The 16756-nt window shown below is 42.5% G+C and overlaps 1 protein-coding gene across 26 annotated transcripts in view; it reads right to left on the bottom strand.

Annotated features, from left to right (window-relative positions):
- MAGI1 (membrane associated guanylate kinase, WW and PDZ domain containing 1) overlaps positions 1-16756 on the bottom strand; it is a 488573-nt gene that overhangs the window by 13984 nt on the left and 457833 nt on the right. For 9 of the 26 annotated variants that reach the window (XM_075006137.1, XM_075006140.1, XM_075006139.1 and 6 more), the window contains 5 exons: positions 16442-16519; positions 13142-13233; positions 12423-12615; positions 9214-9507; positions 4934-5137 (listed from right to left, as the gene is read on the bottom strand). In XM_075006137.1, the coding sequence (XP_074862238.1) occupies positions 4934-5137; positions 9214-9507; positions 12423-12615; positions 13142-13233; positions 16442-16519 (861 nt within the window). The remainder of the gene's footprint in view (positions 1-4933; positions 5138-9213; positions 9508-12422; positions 12616-13141; positions 13234-16441; positions 16520-16756) is intronic. The other 17 variants (XM_075006138.1, XM_075006159.1, XM_075006162.1 and 14 more) reach the window with 7 other exon arrangements.

The raw sequence follows: 16756 nt of genomic DNA, 5'->3' as shown, positions 1-16756 counted from the left end.
GAAGTGTGCCTCTGTTACAAGAGTGATCTGAAGATGGCTGGACGCATTTCTGGAAATGTACCTAATAATGGGAATGCATTTTATTGCACTGGATTATTTTATTTTGAACTATAGGGCACCTTGTAATAGATGGCCCCTTTCCTGCTAGCTGGGTGGGTGTGGTCTGAGAGATGCTGAGGAAAGGAAAGAGAAGTTAACTGTGCTTCTTGGAGGGTGATGTTGTCTGGAGCCAGCCTGTGCTTGGAGACACACACTTGTGCGAATTGGCTGCATGGACAGCATGTTCTTGTTTAAGTCACGTGGGCACTTTGAATGCTACTATCAGCTCCCAAAATAAAATGTTCCTAAATAGTACAGAATTCAAACAGCAACAAGCCTCATAAACTTTCCGTTGCCACTTTAGTATGGTGTGGAAATTGGCTACATACAGAATGCCCTATTCTTCCTTAGAAGAGACCTTGCTAATAATACAAAGAAGATTAAAAATACATTTTAGATCCTGATAAAGTTCCATGACACTGTCCTGGGTCTACCTTTAGACCACACTAGCATAAATAAGTACTTGCCAACAAGGCTGCATCTACACCATCAGGGTCTTTTGAAAGATTTTTCGAAAGGAGGCTCTTTCCAAAGATCCCATGGAGCATCTCCACGCAAAAAGCATTCTTTCCAAAGTAAATCAACAGAATGTGGCACTCCTTTCAGAATCACTCTTCCTCTCACGTTTCAGGAAGACCACCCCTTTTCGAAAGCTCCTTTTGAAAGAAAACGTATGTAGTCACTCCACAGGCCCCGTTTTCCGGAAAAGCAGTCCTCATGGGGCCTGATTTTTCAATCCCTGACCTGTTCTTTCTAAAGAGCGGGAGCTGGGTGGATGCTCTCTTTTGAAACAGCAGATCACACTTTTGATCTGTGCGGAGGCACTCTTTTGAAAGAAGTTCTTTTGGGAGAGATCTTCCGGAAGGGCTTCTTTAGAAAGATCTTTGTAGTGTAGACGTAGTCCAGATGTGCAGTACTTTACTAACTTTTTATAAAAGGGCTCAGGATATAAAAACAAGAATCCTGTATGAATAATTTCTACTGCTTTGAAATAATAAAGGCATTCTCTCTAATTGATTTATCTAGTTTTACTAACTTCCGTAAGAACTACTGTATCATTTGCTGGCAGGCTGGTGGCAAATTTTTACTTCAGATTATATCTCCTCAAACCACCCTTAACAATAGAGATTGCTCTCTTCACCACCACCACAAGAAAATTTTGCTACGTCAAGCTACGTCAGTGGGTACCAACCAATATTTCAAAGTTTGGGCTCAAGGATGAAACAGACAGATACTGCTTGCAGTTTTATTCCCATGCCAAATGTTCATTCCCAATCTATTACATATTTTTACCTAATCCTGTAAAGACTTATGCATACGACTGCTGGATGTACTACAGCAGTCCCACTGCTCGCATGGACAACTTCAGTGGGAAACTCAGAAAGGTGTAAAGTTAAGTGCATGCAGGATCAGGGTTTAAGTTAGTAACAATCAAAATAACTATCCAAAATATTTGACACATATCAGACGGGTAGTTGTGTTAGTCTATCTGCAAAAACAATGAGTCGTCCTGTGGCACCTTATGGACTAACTATTTTATCTGGACATAAGCTTTCATGGGTAAAAAAACCCCACTTCATCAGATGCAGGGCCATCCCGGCCCAAAATTCACCTGTTCAAATATTTGAAGGCACTATGGTCAAATTCTGCCCTTGAAGGGACATGGGCTTTTCCCATAAACCTCAATGGGTTTTATATAAATAGTTACAGTTTTTAATAATTTGCTGGTTTGGACACTGGGGCACCTCAGTTCCTCCTACTCTGCCTATAGTGCAGTGCAGTATAATCTTCGCCTGTGGACTGTGATACTTCAGTCTCATTTTTGTTGCTGAGCTTAGTATGCAGGCAGTAGATGATGTTGGTGGTCTGCGAAATCTATACTGGATAGTTAAAGTAGATGGTCCTGTTGGCTCTTCTGGCTTTAAACTCTAAGATGCTGGTGGGGGCCTAGGTTCTCACGCAGTTAAAATAAATTTTAGAAGTGTTGTTGATCCATTTGTAAGCAATGCCAACATGTGTTGTCTTCTCATGATATTTGGCATCCTTATGTCATAATCACAGCTTTCATGTAGGGGGCGGGGTGAAGAGCACAAGTTTCTAGCTCTTCTGGCTATGGAGAAAATTTTGAAAATATGACCCTGAAAAGCCCTCGATCTTCTGAGGTATTGTAGATATAGCCTTAGCTGAGATTTTCCTGAATGTCTTTTTCTCAGTTTAAACAGAGTTAATGTGGTATGTTGATTCTCCCATAATCCTGTTGTGCATGTTTGGGTATATGCAGCTGGCATGCTTCTGACTGTGTGTGGCAGAAGAAATTCTCTCTTGGGTGAAGAGGCTTAAACCAGTCAAGATTTCTACAACTCTGGTATCAATATCTTGAAATTTTGTTCAGTTGCTAGAATAAGGTAATGAGCCACTTTTCTCTCGGTCTCTATTCAACACTGCCACATACAAACCCGTTCAGCTTCTGGCCTCTCTCATTCATAATCATTTCATTATTCATGAATACTCAATTCACTGGAAACTGCTGATGATACACCGAGTTTGATCTGATGCTATCAATATGAGGAAGAAGCTCTCAAATGTACCGATTACCTCATTCTAAACAGAAGTGGTTTAGAAAGAGAGATCCCTTCCTGGCCTTAATCAGTTTAAATTTTTATAACTCAAAACACTGCCATCACGCTGCTTGGGTAAAGGCATGAATTAATGGTTCAGGTTGTGATCTCCCAGGGAGTCTGAGTATGTCTGCACTGCAAAGAGAAGTCTGTGGTGCTGAGTCACAGAGGCTCCCTCAATTGATTTAGACTCCCAGGACTTGAACTGTGTGGCTAAAAATAGCAGTGTAAATGTACCCACTGGAGATGGAGACTTGATCTGGAAATCTGATGAGTGGGGAAGTTTTGGAGCTTGGGGTCCTGTACAATAGGGGACACCGACTCTGCTGTTTTCACTGCTGCAGCCTGACCCCTGTGAGCCTGGGTCATTTCGCCTTCAACGCTACAGGTTCTACCTTGCAATGTAGAAATGCCCTTTCAGAATAAGGCACCACTGAATTTTTCCACTAGAAATGGGACACGTGGCTCCTCTAGGCTCTTTTCAAAAGCCCTGGCTCAATTCATGATTTTTCTCCAGCTCTCTAAAAATATTCCTTGCCATAAGTGCTCTCTTTCATAGACACAGAGGGTAAAGTGGCTTGTGTGATACACTGAAGCAGGAGTGACAGCAAAAATGTGTCCAGGCAGACTGTGGGGGTGGAAAAAAACCTCATGTTAATAGTTTTCATTGCAACGGTCTACTGTATTTGAGCCAATTTTTACTTAATTGCACAATTTCTACATTTAATTGAGTTTTCTGGAGTGCAAATAATATATTGCTCCATTCTCAAAATGCTCATTAAGGAGTGTATCAGGCCAATCAAATCTTATAAATATTGATTCAACTTGACAAGAGCAGGACAGCAGGAGATGATTTCTGCAGAGCAATTTAGACTAAAGACCAATCCTGAGCATATCATGTACAATAAATCAATAAAAAATATGGGATTCAGAACATAGCAATTCATTCCTACCACAGAGAGACCCCTAATATTTATGTTTTGTTCCTACTTAATGCGAGGAAGGTCCAGGATAGGTCTGGGAGAAGACTTCTTCCCTATTCAGCCTTAGAGTTTGAAGGAATACATAGTTTGCAGCAAGATGGGGCATAAACGTACCGTGTTCCAGCCTGCCATGAACACACTGTCTGTGTAGCCCTGCTGTATCTTACTGACAGGTCCCTAGCCCATGGCAGCGATTTACACCCCAGATTACTGCAAACTGAGGTTTTATTTTGCTAAGCCCGTCAGCAAGACGAAGATCTGGGTACTAGGTCTAGTTGCTGCTATCAGCCACATCAGGTAATTCCTGGAACAATGACAATTTTGCAACAGCAAAATCCCATCTGGGTGTAACGCCTGAACCAGTCGGATGTGAGCACCTCCAGAACCAGTTACTGAGAGAATAATTTCATACTACACGGCCATCTTTCCCAAAGCAACTTGCCCTGAATAAAAAACAAAACAAAGCTTTTTTTCAAACTGCTTAAATCATAACAATGTGTTTATCTCTTTTTGTGATCCCTTTTGCTATATAGACTGCATTTGTATCATGTGTTACTTAAGGGACTTCACACTTTACAGGGCATGCGTCATCTCCTAAATATTCTAAAGCAGCATCATGATCACAAGAAGCAAAGTTTCAAAAATGCCCAGAGATGTGGGTCATATTTACAGAAGGTAGTTTAAATGGACAGCTGGAGCAATGAAAGAGGTGAGGGATCTTACTTTCTGATCAGATTTAGGATATGTCTACACTTACTGCGCGTTCGACGTGCTGCAATCAATCCAACAGAGTTCGACTTTGCCGCGTCAGTTAAGAAGCAGCAAAATCGATTTTTCTCTGGGCTCAGCCATTGACCCTGGTGCTCCACGTTGCCCCATGAAGTAAGGGATGTCGGTGAGAGTCCGAAGAGCCCTGATCTACACCAGGGAACAAAGTCAATCCTGATATGTTGATTCTAGCTACACTAAAGGAGTAACTAGAATTGCGTATCTGGGATGGACTTTGATCCCTAGTGTAGACCCCGCCTTTGTGACTGTAGTTTTTGTTTAAAATTGCTGATTTTCAGTGATGGGGAAGAAATATGACTTGAATGACAAGGGCAACTTCTCATGGCTAACTTCAGCCTGGTGCGATGAGAACAGAAACCTGCAAGTCTGTTCAGCTCAAAGCGAGATGAAAAGCCAAAGAGCAATAAAACATTCAGATGATATAGAAATGAGCATATACTTTACCATCCCCTGGAATGATGCGCAGAGTAACAGTGTTCCCCGCTTCTTTAATTAAGTTGACAATATCTGAATGCGATTTGTTGGTGATGGAACATCCATTAACAGCCAAGATGCGGTCTCCTACTTTCAGCTTGCCACAGCGGTCTGCAGGGCTCCCCTCAATAATCCGACCTATTTTGTGAGGCATGGCCACACATGCATTTCCTGCTTTTGTATTGGTTTTGTTTTTGTTTTTTGTTTAATTGTTTACATACATGGGACAGCAGTGAAGGGGGAAAGGAGAAAAAGGGTTGAAAAGGGAAAGAGAAGGTTAAGGGTTAATAAATTAATGCATCAAGCAAAAGTTATTAAAGGATAGCATTGCTGCCACTGTTCAAAACATTGGCAATCAACTATACGAGTGCAAAGTGCTTCATCTGAACTTAATCCTATTACAAGTAGGTTCTTCCTGCAGTTAGGTCACTAACCCACCAAAACTCAAACCCATCACTGGTTAGAAACAGTGGGATTTTTAGGAACTAGAACCACACTCAACCGTCCAAAAATAATCCAACCGAGGTTTTAGTTTTGTACTGCAACCTTGAATCTGCTGGTAGAAAACTCAACCTTGCTCCTTATAGAGAACATCAGTCAGCATCTCTCGTCTTTATCTCAGCCAGCTGCTGTTCAAGCTTCTGCCAATGTTTTGTTCTTTCTCAATGTAGAAAGATAATTATTCTATGCCTAGTAAGGAGTGTGACTCCCTGGTGACCACAGAGATCTAGTCTATCAGTGCTGCATGGGTGAGCAATAAGACATTGGTTCTTACGCAGTGAACAAAGGAAGCACTAGGCAAGGCGCAAGACCACTAGAGATGGGCCAAAACTGACACACCTGATCTGTTCAGTCCCTGCTCATAAACATTGTTCACTCTTCCCATTTAATAATTTTAATGAGGGGAAGGTTGTGGGTGGGAAAGAGGAGAGGGGGGAAATGAGGGACTGCTGACTTCAATAACTCCAAACCCACAAATAGACAGAGAGAGCATTTTGTGAGCACCACATTACAGATTCAGAACTGTCTTCATACTGCACACAATCACTCGACCTTGTCTGGGGCCGAGCACCTCTGAAATCAGTGTGATCGAAGGGTGCTCAACACCTGGCAGAACTGAGGCCTAAAGGACAGAGAACTCAGGTCAAATAAACCACCTCTCCTCCTGAAACCACAGGCATGCAACACGTGATAAGTGAAGCATGAGATTATGAAGTATACAAGGCCAACTCTGCATCTGGAATACATTCCACTGCAGAACACAGCTCTGTGGGGATAATGTCATCTTTTATTTTATTTGCAGTTTTAGAGATATGCAGGACTAGATGGGTGACAGTATCAAAAGGCCATACAGAAGAAAGGGCTAAAAAACTGGGCATAGGACCACATGAGAAATGCACGCTCGGCAGCAGTGGGAAGGGTTATTACACATGGGGTGTTTTTTCTCAAAAATGAGCAAATTCCTCTCCGATGCTGACAATCACTAGACTCCTCATTTCAGTGGATGTTTTGTGGGTATCCGAATCAGAAATTCATTTTCAATCCCCCCTGCTTACTGATCATAGGTGACTCACTCCATTCTCAGGCAACCCAGGAACTTTTTGAAACAGTTTGGCCCATCTCTAAAGACCACCTATGTGAGAGGCACAAAAATCTACAGGTACAAGGCAAGCGCTGCATAGCTCAGGAGAAGCATCTCATGCAGAATATTAGGAAAAAGTTCAGTGTATTCAAAAATTCATGGAAAAACAGTCAAAGGTCTAAACATTTCACTGAGGAAACCCTACAGAAATTGTGTTACAGCAGCTTTCACTGAGTTAGCATTTCTGGTTAAAGTAAATGACTTTTTACCTCATGACAAAGTTTCTTTGCAGAGAAAAACACACAGTGCAGGCTAGTAATGTCTATTTTACCATGTATATTTTATACACTTTCAACTATATCAAATCTCTCTCCATGTTCAGTTTGCACTTTAATAGATCCTTGTGTTTTGGTATAAAAAATGCCCCGTTAAGCCCAAATTGCAGTTTTGAGGGAAACATGGGGTTGTAGCCTCCAGATGGAGCGTGGGGAGGAACTGTACTGGAGTACTACACTGTATCTTCATGACTCTCTTTTCCTCCTAAAATCTCCACTACAGGAGCTCTACCAGTGCTATGTACAACTGCTCTAGATAATGTGGTAAATAATGCACCATCGCTACGCTAGTGCTATGCTAGTGCTCTTGCACAAGGAGAAAAGACTAGCATAGACACAGCCGTCGAGAGGCACTTCTTCCCCAGGCTCACCAGTGCACCTGGGGAACACTATATATGATGGTGCAATCAGCTTGGCCTGATGTGCCCAACTTGCTACACAGGACTATGTGGAAGAATTAGATCTACGGCTCTGCCTCATTTTTCCCTTCCTATGTTTTGCGGGGTGACATGCTTGGAGTGCCTATGCAGAGGCGAGTGGTTTCAAAACGTCCCTGAGCACAGAAGCTAACATTGCCCCTGTGCTCATTCAGGGTGTGCATTTCCATCACAGCCTTCCTTCCATGGCAACATTGTTGCACAAATGTCACCTGCCCCCACCCCCGCCCCAACTAGCCATCATTGCTTTTAATTATTGTTTCAGAAACACCCCTCTTTAGCTGTGCATAGGGCCCTACCAAATTCACAGCCATGAAAAATATGTCACAAACCATGAAATCTGGTCTTCTGGGTGATTTAACTCTATAGTCAGCTGGTTTCATGGGAAAAACCAGAGTTTCTCAAATAGGAAGTGCTGACCTGAAAGGGAGATGCAGGGAGAGATTACCAGGTTATTTTAGGGGAGTCATAGTACTGTCACCGTTAATTCTGCACTGCCTGCAGAGCTGAGTGGTGGCTGTTGACTGAAGGCCCAGCTCTGATGGCAGCACCCTGCCAGCAGCAACAGAGAAGTAAGCTCCTAGGCTGCAGCCTTCAGAAATGGGAGGCTGGAGGGCAGCAGCTGATGATTGAGGGCCCAGCTGTGCAGGCAGCAGTGCAGAAGTAAGGATGGCAATACCATGGCATGGCATGCTCACTTCTGCACTGCTGCTGGCAGCAGCTCTACATTCAGAGCTGGGCTCCCAGCCAGCAGCCACCACTCTCCAGGTGTCTGGCTATAAAGGTGGCACCAGTGCCTGCAGCAGGGCAGAAGTAAGGGCAGCAGGACTGTAACCCATCTACAACAACGTTGTAAGCCCTGCACAACTTCTTGTTGGGTCAGGACTCTACAATTACCATGTCGTGAAATTTCAGATTTAAAAATTACTGCAATTAAATTTACAAGTGGTTCAGAAGGGACTCTTCAAAGGGGCATGTCTGGCATGCACACCACACTGGGCAGCATTAACAAGGGCAGGTGACCAAATTCCTTAAGGCAGCATACAAGCAACTGAGTCTGCTGCTCATGTTCTCCTATTCAAATGAAGCAACAAAGGGTCCTGTGGCACCTTATAGACTAACAGAAGAGTTTAGAGCATGAGCTTTCGTGAGTTAACTCACTTCTTCAGATGCTTCTTCAGCAGCATCTGAAGGAGTGAGTTAACTCACGAAAGCTCATGCTCTAAACTTTTCTGTTAGTCTATAAGGTGCCACAGGACCCTTCGTTGCTGCTACAGATCCAGACTAACACAGCTACCCCTCTGATATTCAAATGAAGTGTGTGTTTGGGAGCGGGAAACGAGCAATCATTTTCATGTTATGGCAACCACTAACATTTTAGCAGTTTCCAGATATCAGCTTGCTTCCACCCTTCAAATGAAGCAAGAACATTGCTATCGACATGAAAGAAATGCTGATCATCTTAACAGTTGCTACTTTTAAATTAACTGGATCTCCACTGATAGGTTCCACAGATAACCATTCAGTTATTTCCACCGTGAAATATCACATGCCCCATCTTCACAGGGTTCCCCTGCTACTCCACGGAGAGCAAAATCCAACCCAAGGCGCAGGGTTAATACACTACTGCAAACACTCCTTGCATGCACTTCAGTGCATTTCATTGGTGTTGGCTGCTGCTGTTCAGAGCACGTCTATCTGTTTTTTGCAGTTCACTGGGGAACAAAACCCAGGAGGCAAATACCTACGAATGCTCAGCTTCCAGTGAAGTTATTAACGACCCAAATCAAAGCTTGTTCATGAATTCTAAGGATTTAGATCCCATCTACTCTCACTGCACCACATCATTCAAACTCTGATCCCAGTACACGTGGTTGGACATTTTCCAGGACTTACCAAAAGTTGTCCCTGCCTCCGGCCTGCTAACCGAGGACACAATCACAAATCCAAAGCCTTCGTTTTCTCCTCGGCGGATTTCAACGTCGTACGGCTGCACCACAGTGCTGACCACACCGCTTCCCCCGCCCCCGCCACTGCCAATGCCGCTGGTGCTGCCGCTGCCTGAGCTCACAGTATTTAAGGAGTTCTGGCTTCCCTGCGGCGTCCGCTTCTCCTCCGTCAGGGAAGCTGGCTGGTTGCTGCTGTGGTGTGAAGAGGCTGGAGAAGGGACTTCATTCTCTGCTTTTGGAACTGCGGAAGAAATGCATATTTCTCACTGGTCTGTCTGCAGAGCACACTTATCTCAGTACTAAAAATGTTCAGCTACGGAGAAACACGTGTCTACGATGAGCAGCAGAAGTAGTCTCTTTTACTGTGAACAGACGATTTGAAAATTTACTCTGTGCACCCAGTGCTCAGTCATCAGCGGCCACTATCAGTTGAAAACAATATGGAAACAAACACACACACACACACGGGGCAGGCATGCGAATGCATACATGTTGGTGCAGAAGCACAACTAAGGCCTTGTCCGCACAGAGAAGTTGCACTGATTTAACTAGACGAGTGATGTTGCACCACATTAAACCAGTACATCTTTTTGCATGTAGATGTTCTATGCCATTTGAAATCTGGTTTATATTGGTTCAGCTTGTCCCTGCTGAACAGAAACGCACTACACCTTTAGTTGAAGTGGAGCATCTTGGTGCACATTCCAGGGCAAAGAAAAGATGCACAATTAAGTACCAGCTACCTAGATTGCACCAGTTGTATATTATAAAACTTCTCCCATCAGTAGGGCTGAGTTAGAGTCTTGCTATCATACTCAGATTTCCAGTAAGAAATGTTGAACAGTAATATTAAAAGAACACACCTGCCCCAGTAAGCACTTTGGGAGGCAATCATTTCTTTGTGCTTGTGCAGTGTCTACTACAGCGGGGATGTAGTCTAGGTGTTACAACAGTACAGATTGTAGGTGGCGTTACAACAAAACCTAATGATCATTAAGCAATACTTTAACAAATAAAGCCAGGAAGAAATGTGTAAAACCAGCAATGGACCATGAAGCTATAAAAAGCTTAGTATGTGCTGTTCACTGACATTACCCATCAAGAGACCAAGACAAAAGCGTTGCACAAATATCAGCTATAAAGGCAAAAATGGAAACATTCCCCTATGCAAATCTTAGACTCTAAGAATCTCAAACCCTTTGTACTTAAGGGAAAGGGGAGTACTTGGGAAACAAAAGCTCAGACACTATATAGTCTAAATCTTTTTATGCCAGTTTCCACCTGGATTTTAAAAATTAACAAACAATTGCAGAAAAAAATCTCCAGAAAGCAATCCTCTATTGCAGGATCTACAATGATAACATCAAATGCCACGCTGGTGATGTAGGTGGTTTTTGCAAATACTTTATGCTCCACTCTCATTATATTGTTCAAATGATTAGTTAAGAAATAAGCATGTATTTCCCATGGCCTGCACGATGACAACGTGTGGTTCAATGTATAAAAACAAGGGGCTGTTCTGCAGAGACTGGGACAGCCTTACCTACTTTTACGTGTTTATTTCTCAATATGAAAGTCACTTTGATGCTACAAGTTGAACCTCTCTAGTCTGGCACTCTTGGGACCTGACCCGTGGTGCTGGACGAGAGAATTTGCTGGACAACAGGAGGTCAATATTGTCCAACAGCATTACCAACACTTCCACTGCTTATTGGACTCCTAGAAGATATTTGGGGTAAATTACAGCTAAATAACAGCACAGAACACTGAGAGCCAAGCCTGGTGGCTCCAAACAAACTTAATCGGACTGCAGAAAGCTTGACCACACCCATGGTAAGTGGTCATCTGACTAACTAAAATCATGCTGGATTCTGGATGTTGCTGGACAAGAGTGGAGTAGTGAGGCTTAGCCTGTACTTTAAAATAGCATCACTCTCTAGTCTTCTGCTGATACCTCTCCTTGAAGGTCCATTTCACATCTGCTCTGTCTAAAAATGGCCCCAAACAAGAAAAGCTCTCCATCATGAACTCACAGGCTGCACTGGCATTTTCTTTGACAACACCACATTTTCACAGCTTGCATTGTTTTGTTCTTGTTTCTGTCTTCCACCCCTCCTCCACCCGCTCAAGCCATGTTCAACAGAGGGAAGATTTTCATCCGGGGTCAGTTTGGGGCCCCCCGCTTTTGAACATGCTACGTACAAAATGAAAAAGGAGAAAAGTGTTTCAAACAACTCTACTTCGCCTCACTCCTCCACGGTCTCTCAAGTGCAGAAGGGTAGGGATGAACTGAGCGGAAACATGGCCCAAAGAGAAGGGAATTGGGCCTCGAGAGACCTGTATGGCATTTCTGCGTGTCACCCTGAACAAGTTATTTTTCCCTTTCTGTGCCTCTGTTCCCTGCTTGGCCTGCTTTCTTCTGTCACCTGCTTAGACTGTAAGTCCCTCAGAGCACTGACAGTCTCTTACATAGGGATAGTCTCACAGGTGGTGCATGGGGGGTGCACAGGAGGCCACATGTGTGCCTCCGCGTTGCTCCCCTCCCCAGCACTCACCATGAGTGCAGCTTCTGATGAGTGTGGGTGCAGTCCTGCCCCTCCTCTGCAGCAGCACTGCCTGAAAGCACTAGGCCATGCTGCCCAAGGGAGGGGGTGGGGTGGTGGAAGCTACCCCTGCACCTACTGGAAGTGGCATGGTGCTTCTGTGGGAAGAGACAGGTGGGGGCAGAGCAGGGTGGATGTGGGGTGGGGGGAGATTCAGGACAGAGCCACTTGCCCAGTATACCCCCTAGAATTCCTGCACCGGTTTACTCTCGATAGTCTCAAGCATGGCTGACCATCATGAAGCTACCACAATGCATGTAAGTAATGACAACGACATGTGTTTGTGAACAAATTTAGCAGAAATCTGCACAAGGACCGAAGAGGCTGCTTAGGTACAGAGAATTTAGCCGCACATTTAATCAGAAAGAAATATAGTTATTTGAACAACAGTTTAACAGACAAAATATAAAATAAAATAAAATAAGACACAAAGGATGCAATAAGATTTGCATCTGTGTTCGTATTCCCATTGTAGTCAGAGTGTTATAAGCAGGAGCTTTTGGCCCTAGATTGAAAATAATATCTGTGCCCACACAGTCACATGGCAACACACCTGCGTATACCACTTTGCGTCTTACAGTTAGATTGACATGCCCTTGCTTGGCAGCCTGTTGCATAAGTTGGACTACAAGCTGATGAGATTTCCCGACAACAGGTGTTCCGTCCACACAGATCAGTTCATCTCCAGATCTCAGACGGCCATCGGCATCCGCAGCACCCACTGGTACAATGTGACCAATGTAAATCTGATGAATTAAAGGTGGGAGGGGGGGGGGCGGGAGAGAGAGAGAGAGAGAGAGAGCTGTTAAATGAAAATGTACTCAGCAATCAGTTTGACAAGTGGAAAGCATGGAAGAAAGGTAATGAGATCTGGAGCCTGAATCCGAGTGTGACCCAAATCAACAATATTTAATAGACGATAACATTTGTCAGCTGTTTGTACAGTTGCCTCTGTTGAATAACTGTCCAGACACCAGTGTACACCTGCCTGCATCATGACAACCATGATACAGTATGCCAGTAGTTTGTGTTTTCACTATTACGTCACTATTACCATCCCATAATGTTGCATCAGACCCCCCCAGCCTTTACTGACAACACCCACTGAGACACATGCTTTATTAAAAATATTCGAGATGGAATAGAAAGATGATTAATAGCATGGTCAGTCCTGCTAGGAAGGCAAAGAGGTGAACTGAAACTGAATTATCTTCCGGTGATTTTGGAAAGTGACCCTACTTAACATAAACCCTTTTTTAAAAAAGCACTTACAGGTTCACCAGGCTCATTTCCACCTAGAATCCTAAACCCAAAGCCTGTTTCCTTTCGCCATAGGAAGATATCCTGTTCTTGATAATCTGGAACTGAAAAAAAAGGAGGAAGGGAAATTATTAATTTCAATAAGAAAAGAAGATTGACGCCCAGGCCCCCTGAGTTCTCTCAGTTTTGTACTACTAGAAGTGATAAAACTTTGAGATAGAAGTTGCAGGAATTCACGGCCCAATTGCATCGTCTGGACTCATAGTGAACAGCACCTTACTACGTTCACTGCCCCAGTGATGGCACACGTATCAGGTACAGCTCACCATGAGTAAGGATGGCACACATGGACTTTGTAAAGCAAAACACGTTGGAGCTGCTTTGCAATGATGAACTGAAGAATCAGCGTGAGACTTTGAATCAAAGCAAAGTCAGTCTAAAAGAGTCGCCCAATCAATGCTCAAATTATACACCTATGGTACTTGAGCCAACCTGTGGGGCTTTCTCCCTAAGCCTCCTTTTAGCTTTGAGGGCAGGAGGTAGTAATGAGGCCTGCCGTATTTATTAGCTATGCAGCTCTGACATTCATGCCATTTAACAAGGTTCCTTGCTTGAGGAACATCTCATGAGAGTGTTTTCAGACATCGAGGTATAACTAAATATGTTCATAGGTTCAATTTGTAAATTACTGCTAGGACTCTCAGGGCTTCTGTTTTAATAGCAAGCAGCCAACTGTGAATCACTGTTTGCTTAGTATGGTGATAGAACTCATTAATACGACCATCAGTAATAAATCCCAGACTCTTTCACAAATCATTTGTACTTTTTGCATTTGTTACTGCTAAATGAGTCTCTCAACTGGAGAATAACTCTTCTGGCAATATGATAGCATTACTTGTGGTTTTTTTTAAGAGACAAAAGAAAAAAAATCTGGTTTTTGACTTCTGCAGTCATAATTATCTTTTGTTACAGCAGTTTCTTACCTGACCTGCTGACAATGCTTTAAATAACCATGGGTCAGATCTCCATCTGGTGTAAGTCAGATGTTAAGGTAGGTGAATTACAGCAGCTAAAGATCTAACCCTCTATATTTGAAATGATACAAAACTGTAAAGCAGACAAAGACAGCTGGGAACGCAGGAAAAGCCATCTATAATTATTCATTAGTATGAAACACCACCTCCATTTCTACAATGGATATTACACACACCAAAGTAGTAACCTTGCAGACCAGTTGAACAAAGATGCTTCATATTAAGTTATTCACCCTTTCTTCTTTCTTTTTGATTTAAATATGAAATTAACTGCTATCAACCATTTAATTATATCAGAAGATAACCTGGGGTTCATTTCCTATTTACTGGTTTGTACCATAACAGATTAATTCTGTAGTATATTTTCCCCAATTTATAATAGTGTTATCCCTTTAGAAACTAACTGTCTGTATCTTCCGTAATCATGTGCAATTTTCCTCTTTAGAGAGATACAAATTTACTGACACAAAAATTATTCATTTTATCAACAGGCTATATCTAACATAAACATTAATTATAGGAATACATATATGTATGCAGGATGCATGTTTATAAGCACACTAAAGGTGGAGGTGAATTGTGCATTGTCTTCATTTAGGGCCTTGGCCAAAGCATTTTGAAATCAATAAATTTTATTTTTCCTTGGCTTCAGGAGGGTTTGGATTGGGCTTTTGCTGCATTATATGCTGTCTGTGTCTGTTGTACAAAAAGGACTGGCTCTAATCAAATGGCGTTGTTTGGCTTAGGCTTCAGATTACCTATGATGTGCTCTTTCGAGGACTCGCCAATAAATTTAACATGTAATGTGAACACACAGACAGGGAAAAGGGGAAATGAAATGAACAGGTGATCGTTAAGTCACAGATGTGTGATTTGACATTTATTTCCATTCACACCATTTTTCAGCCAATGATTTCTCCACTTTCTTTACACAACATCTTCTCATTTTCATTACTGTGAGGTTATAAATTAAGCTTTAGGGCCGCACGTATTATCTTACTCTAAACTATAACCTAATTTTCCTGTAAATATAATTACAGGAATAAGGCTGCAAACATGCTGGCAGTCAGTAATTTTGACTAGTTAAGAATAGCTGGCCGAAGGCTATCTGGTCTATGAAGGACACTCTGTATAACAATAGAATTTAGACAATAAATAAATTGGTGTTTGTCACTGTCTCTGTTAATCCAGGCCTGAAAAACACAGACACATAAAAATGGTTCTCTTTAATGTTTCACCAGGTGTACGGCAGAGTCTGGCCAAACCAATTAGAGTGCACAGCCTGCCTGTTGGAAACAAAATGGCTTCCACAGAGCTCTCCAGCATGGGCCCATTTTCTCAGCATCTTGTAATGTTCACATTTATCAACCTACGGTGTCACCAACTGTTGCCTTATGTTCCTCATTCAGGTAGAGTCTGCTCTATTAATGGCCAGCCTGGGTAACAAAAGCCTGGGCTTTAAACTGGACAGAGCTTCAAATCAGAGCAGTGAAACCCAGGGTCTAAAACTGAAGTGTTTTTAGCACATTTTGTAAATGCATTCAAGGTGATGGATCAGAAAAGGACCAAAGGAAGAGAAAACAACAAAACCACCGTGCACACACAATGGACACAAAAGTAACAAAACTCCTCTTACAGCTTTTTGCATTAGTTTGCCAATTAGATTTCTCACTGGCATAGTCCACACTGCTAGCAAAAAAATGTCCATCTCAATGGTTTAATATCTCTAACGCATGACTAACTCACAGTACAATTGTGCTTTTGGAGAATTAACCCCAGCATTCTCCTTACAATTTACGATAAACCATTTTCTTTACAAATAAAAAAAATGCTTCTTTGACCTTGACTTAGTTTTATCAATGAGGACCTGTTGGACACATTTGTGAGATTTCTGTCTCACATCCCTGCCTTCATTCCCCAGTGTGTTTCTAAAGTGTTGTTCTTAGTATTAATCAGATGGCTGAAGCTCCTTCTTAAGGGCAACCTTTTTGAGTAACACGGAAAAAGTTGTAAATAGGAGTTTTGTAAGAGTTATGAGAGGGAGCTGAACCAGCAGTTTAGAATGACTTTGTTTTGCCAACAGGACACAGCAGGGTAGGTGCACAGAGTACAACCAGAGTGTGCAGTTTTTCCACAAATGTCTAAGATCTGCTGCTTGTCAGTGGAGACGCAAACCATCGCTTCCCTTGATGATGAGTGGTCCCCAATCACAGAGCAGCAATAACACCAAACAAGAAGAAAAGACAAGACAGAAATAAAGTTCTCAGCTCATTCTTACATTCTCCAAAATTCGTGGAATTGATTTCTCTCTCTCTCTCACCCTTGCTCAGTCCAGTTGCAGGCGAAGGTGACATAGCTGTAATATTAATTTTACAATTTTGCAAAGCTTAATGTAACCCCTTTCTTGTTAAATTCATTTTAGTTTACTTCTGACTGATATGGATTCAGTTAGGCTTTCACACGTATTATTGCAAAGGTCATGGCTGCAATGGATTAAAGGAAAACTTCCTGGTTTATTGAATTTTATATAACTGAAGACAAAATTTTGTTACTATGTACACACCTGTCTGGAAATACTTTAAAAACAGATTTT

This window comes from Carettochelys insculpta, chromosome 11, assembly GCF_033958435.1.
Source record: "Carettochelys insculpta isolate YL-2023 chromosome 11, ASM3395843v1, whole genome shotgun sequence".
NCBI lineage: Eukaryota > Metazoa > Chordata > Testudines > Carettochelyidae > Carettochelys > Carettochelys insculpta.
Note: the sequence above shows the minus strand (reverse complement) of the source record. Positions and strands in the feature narration are given on the sequence as shown.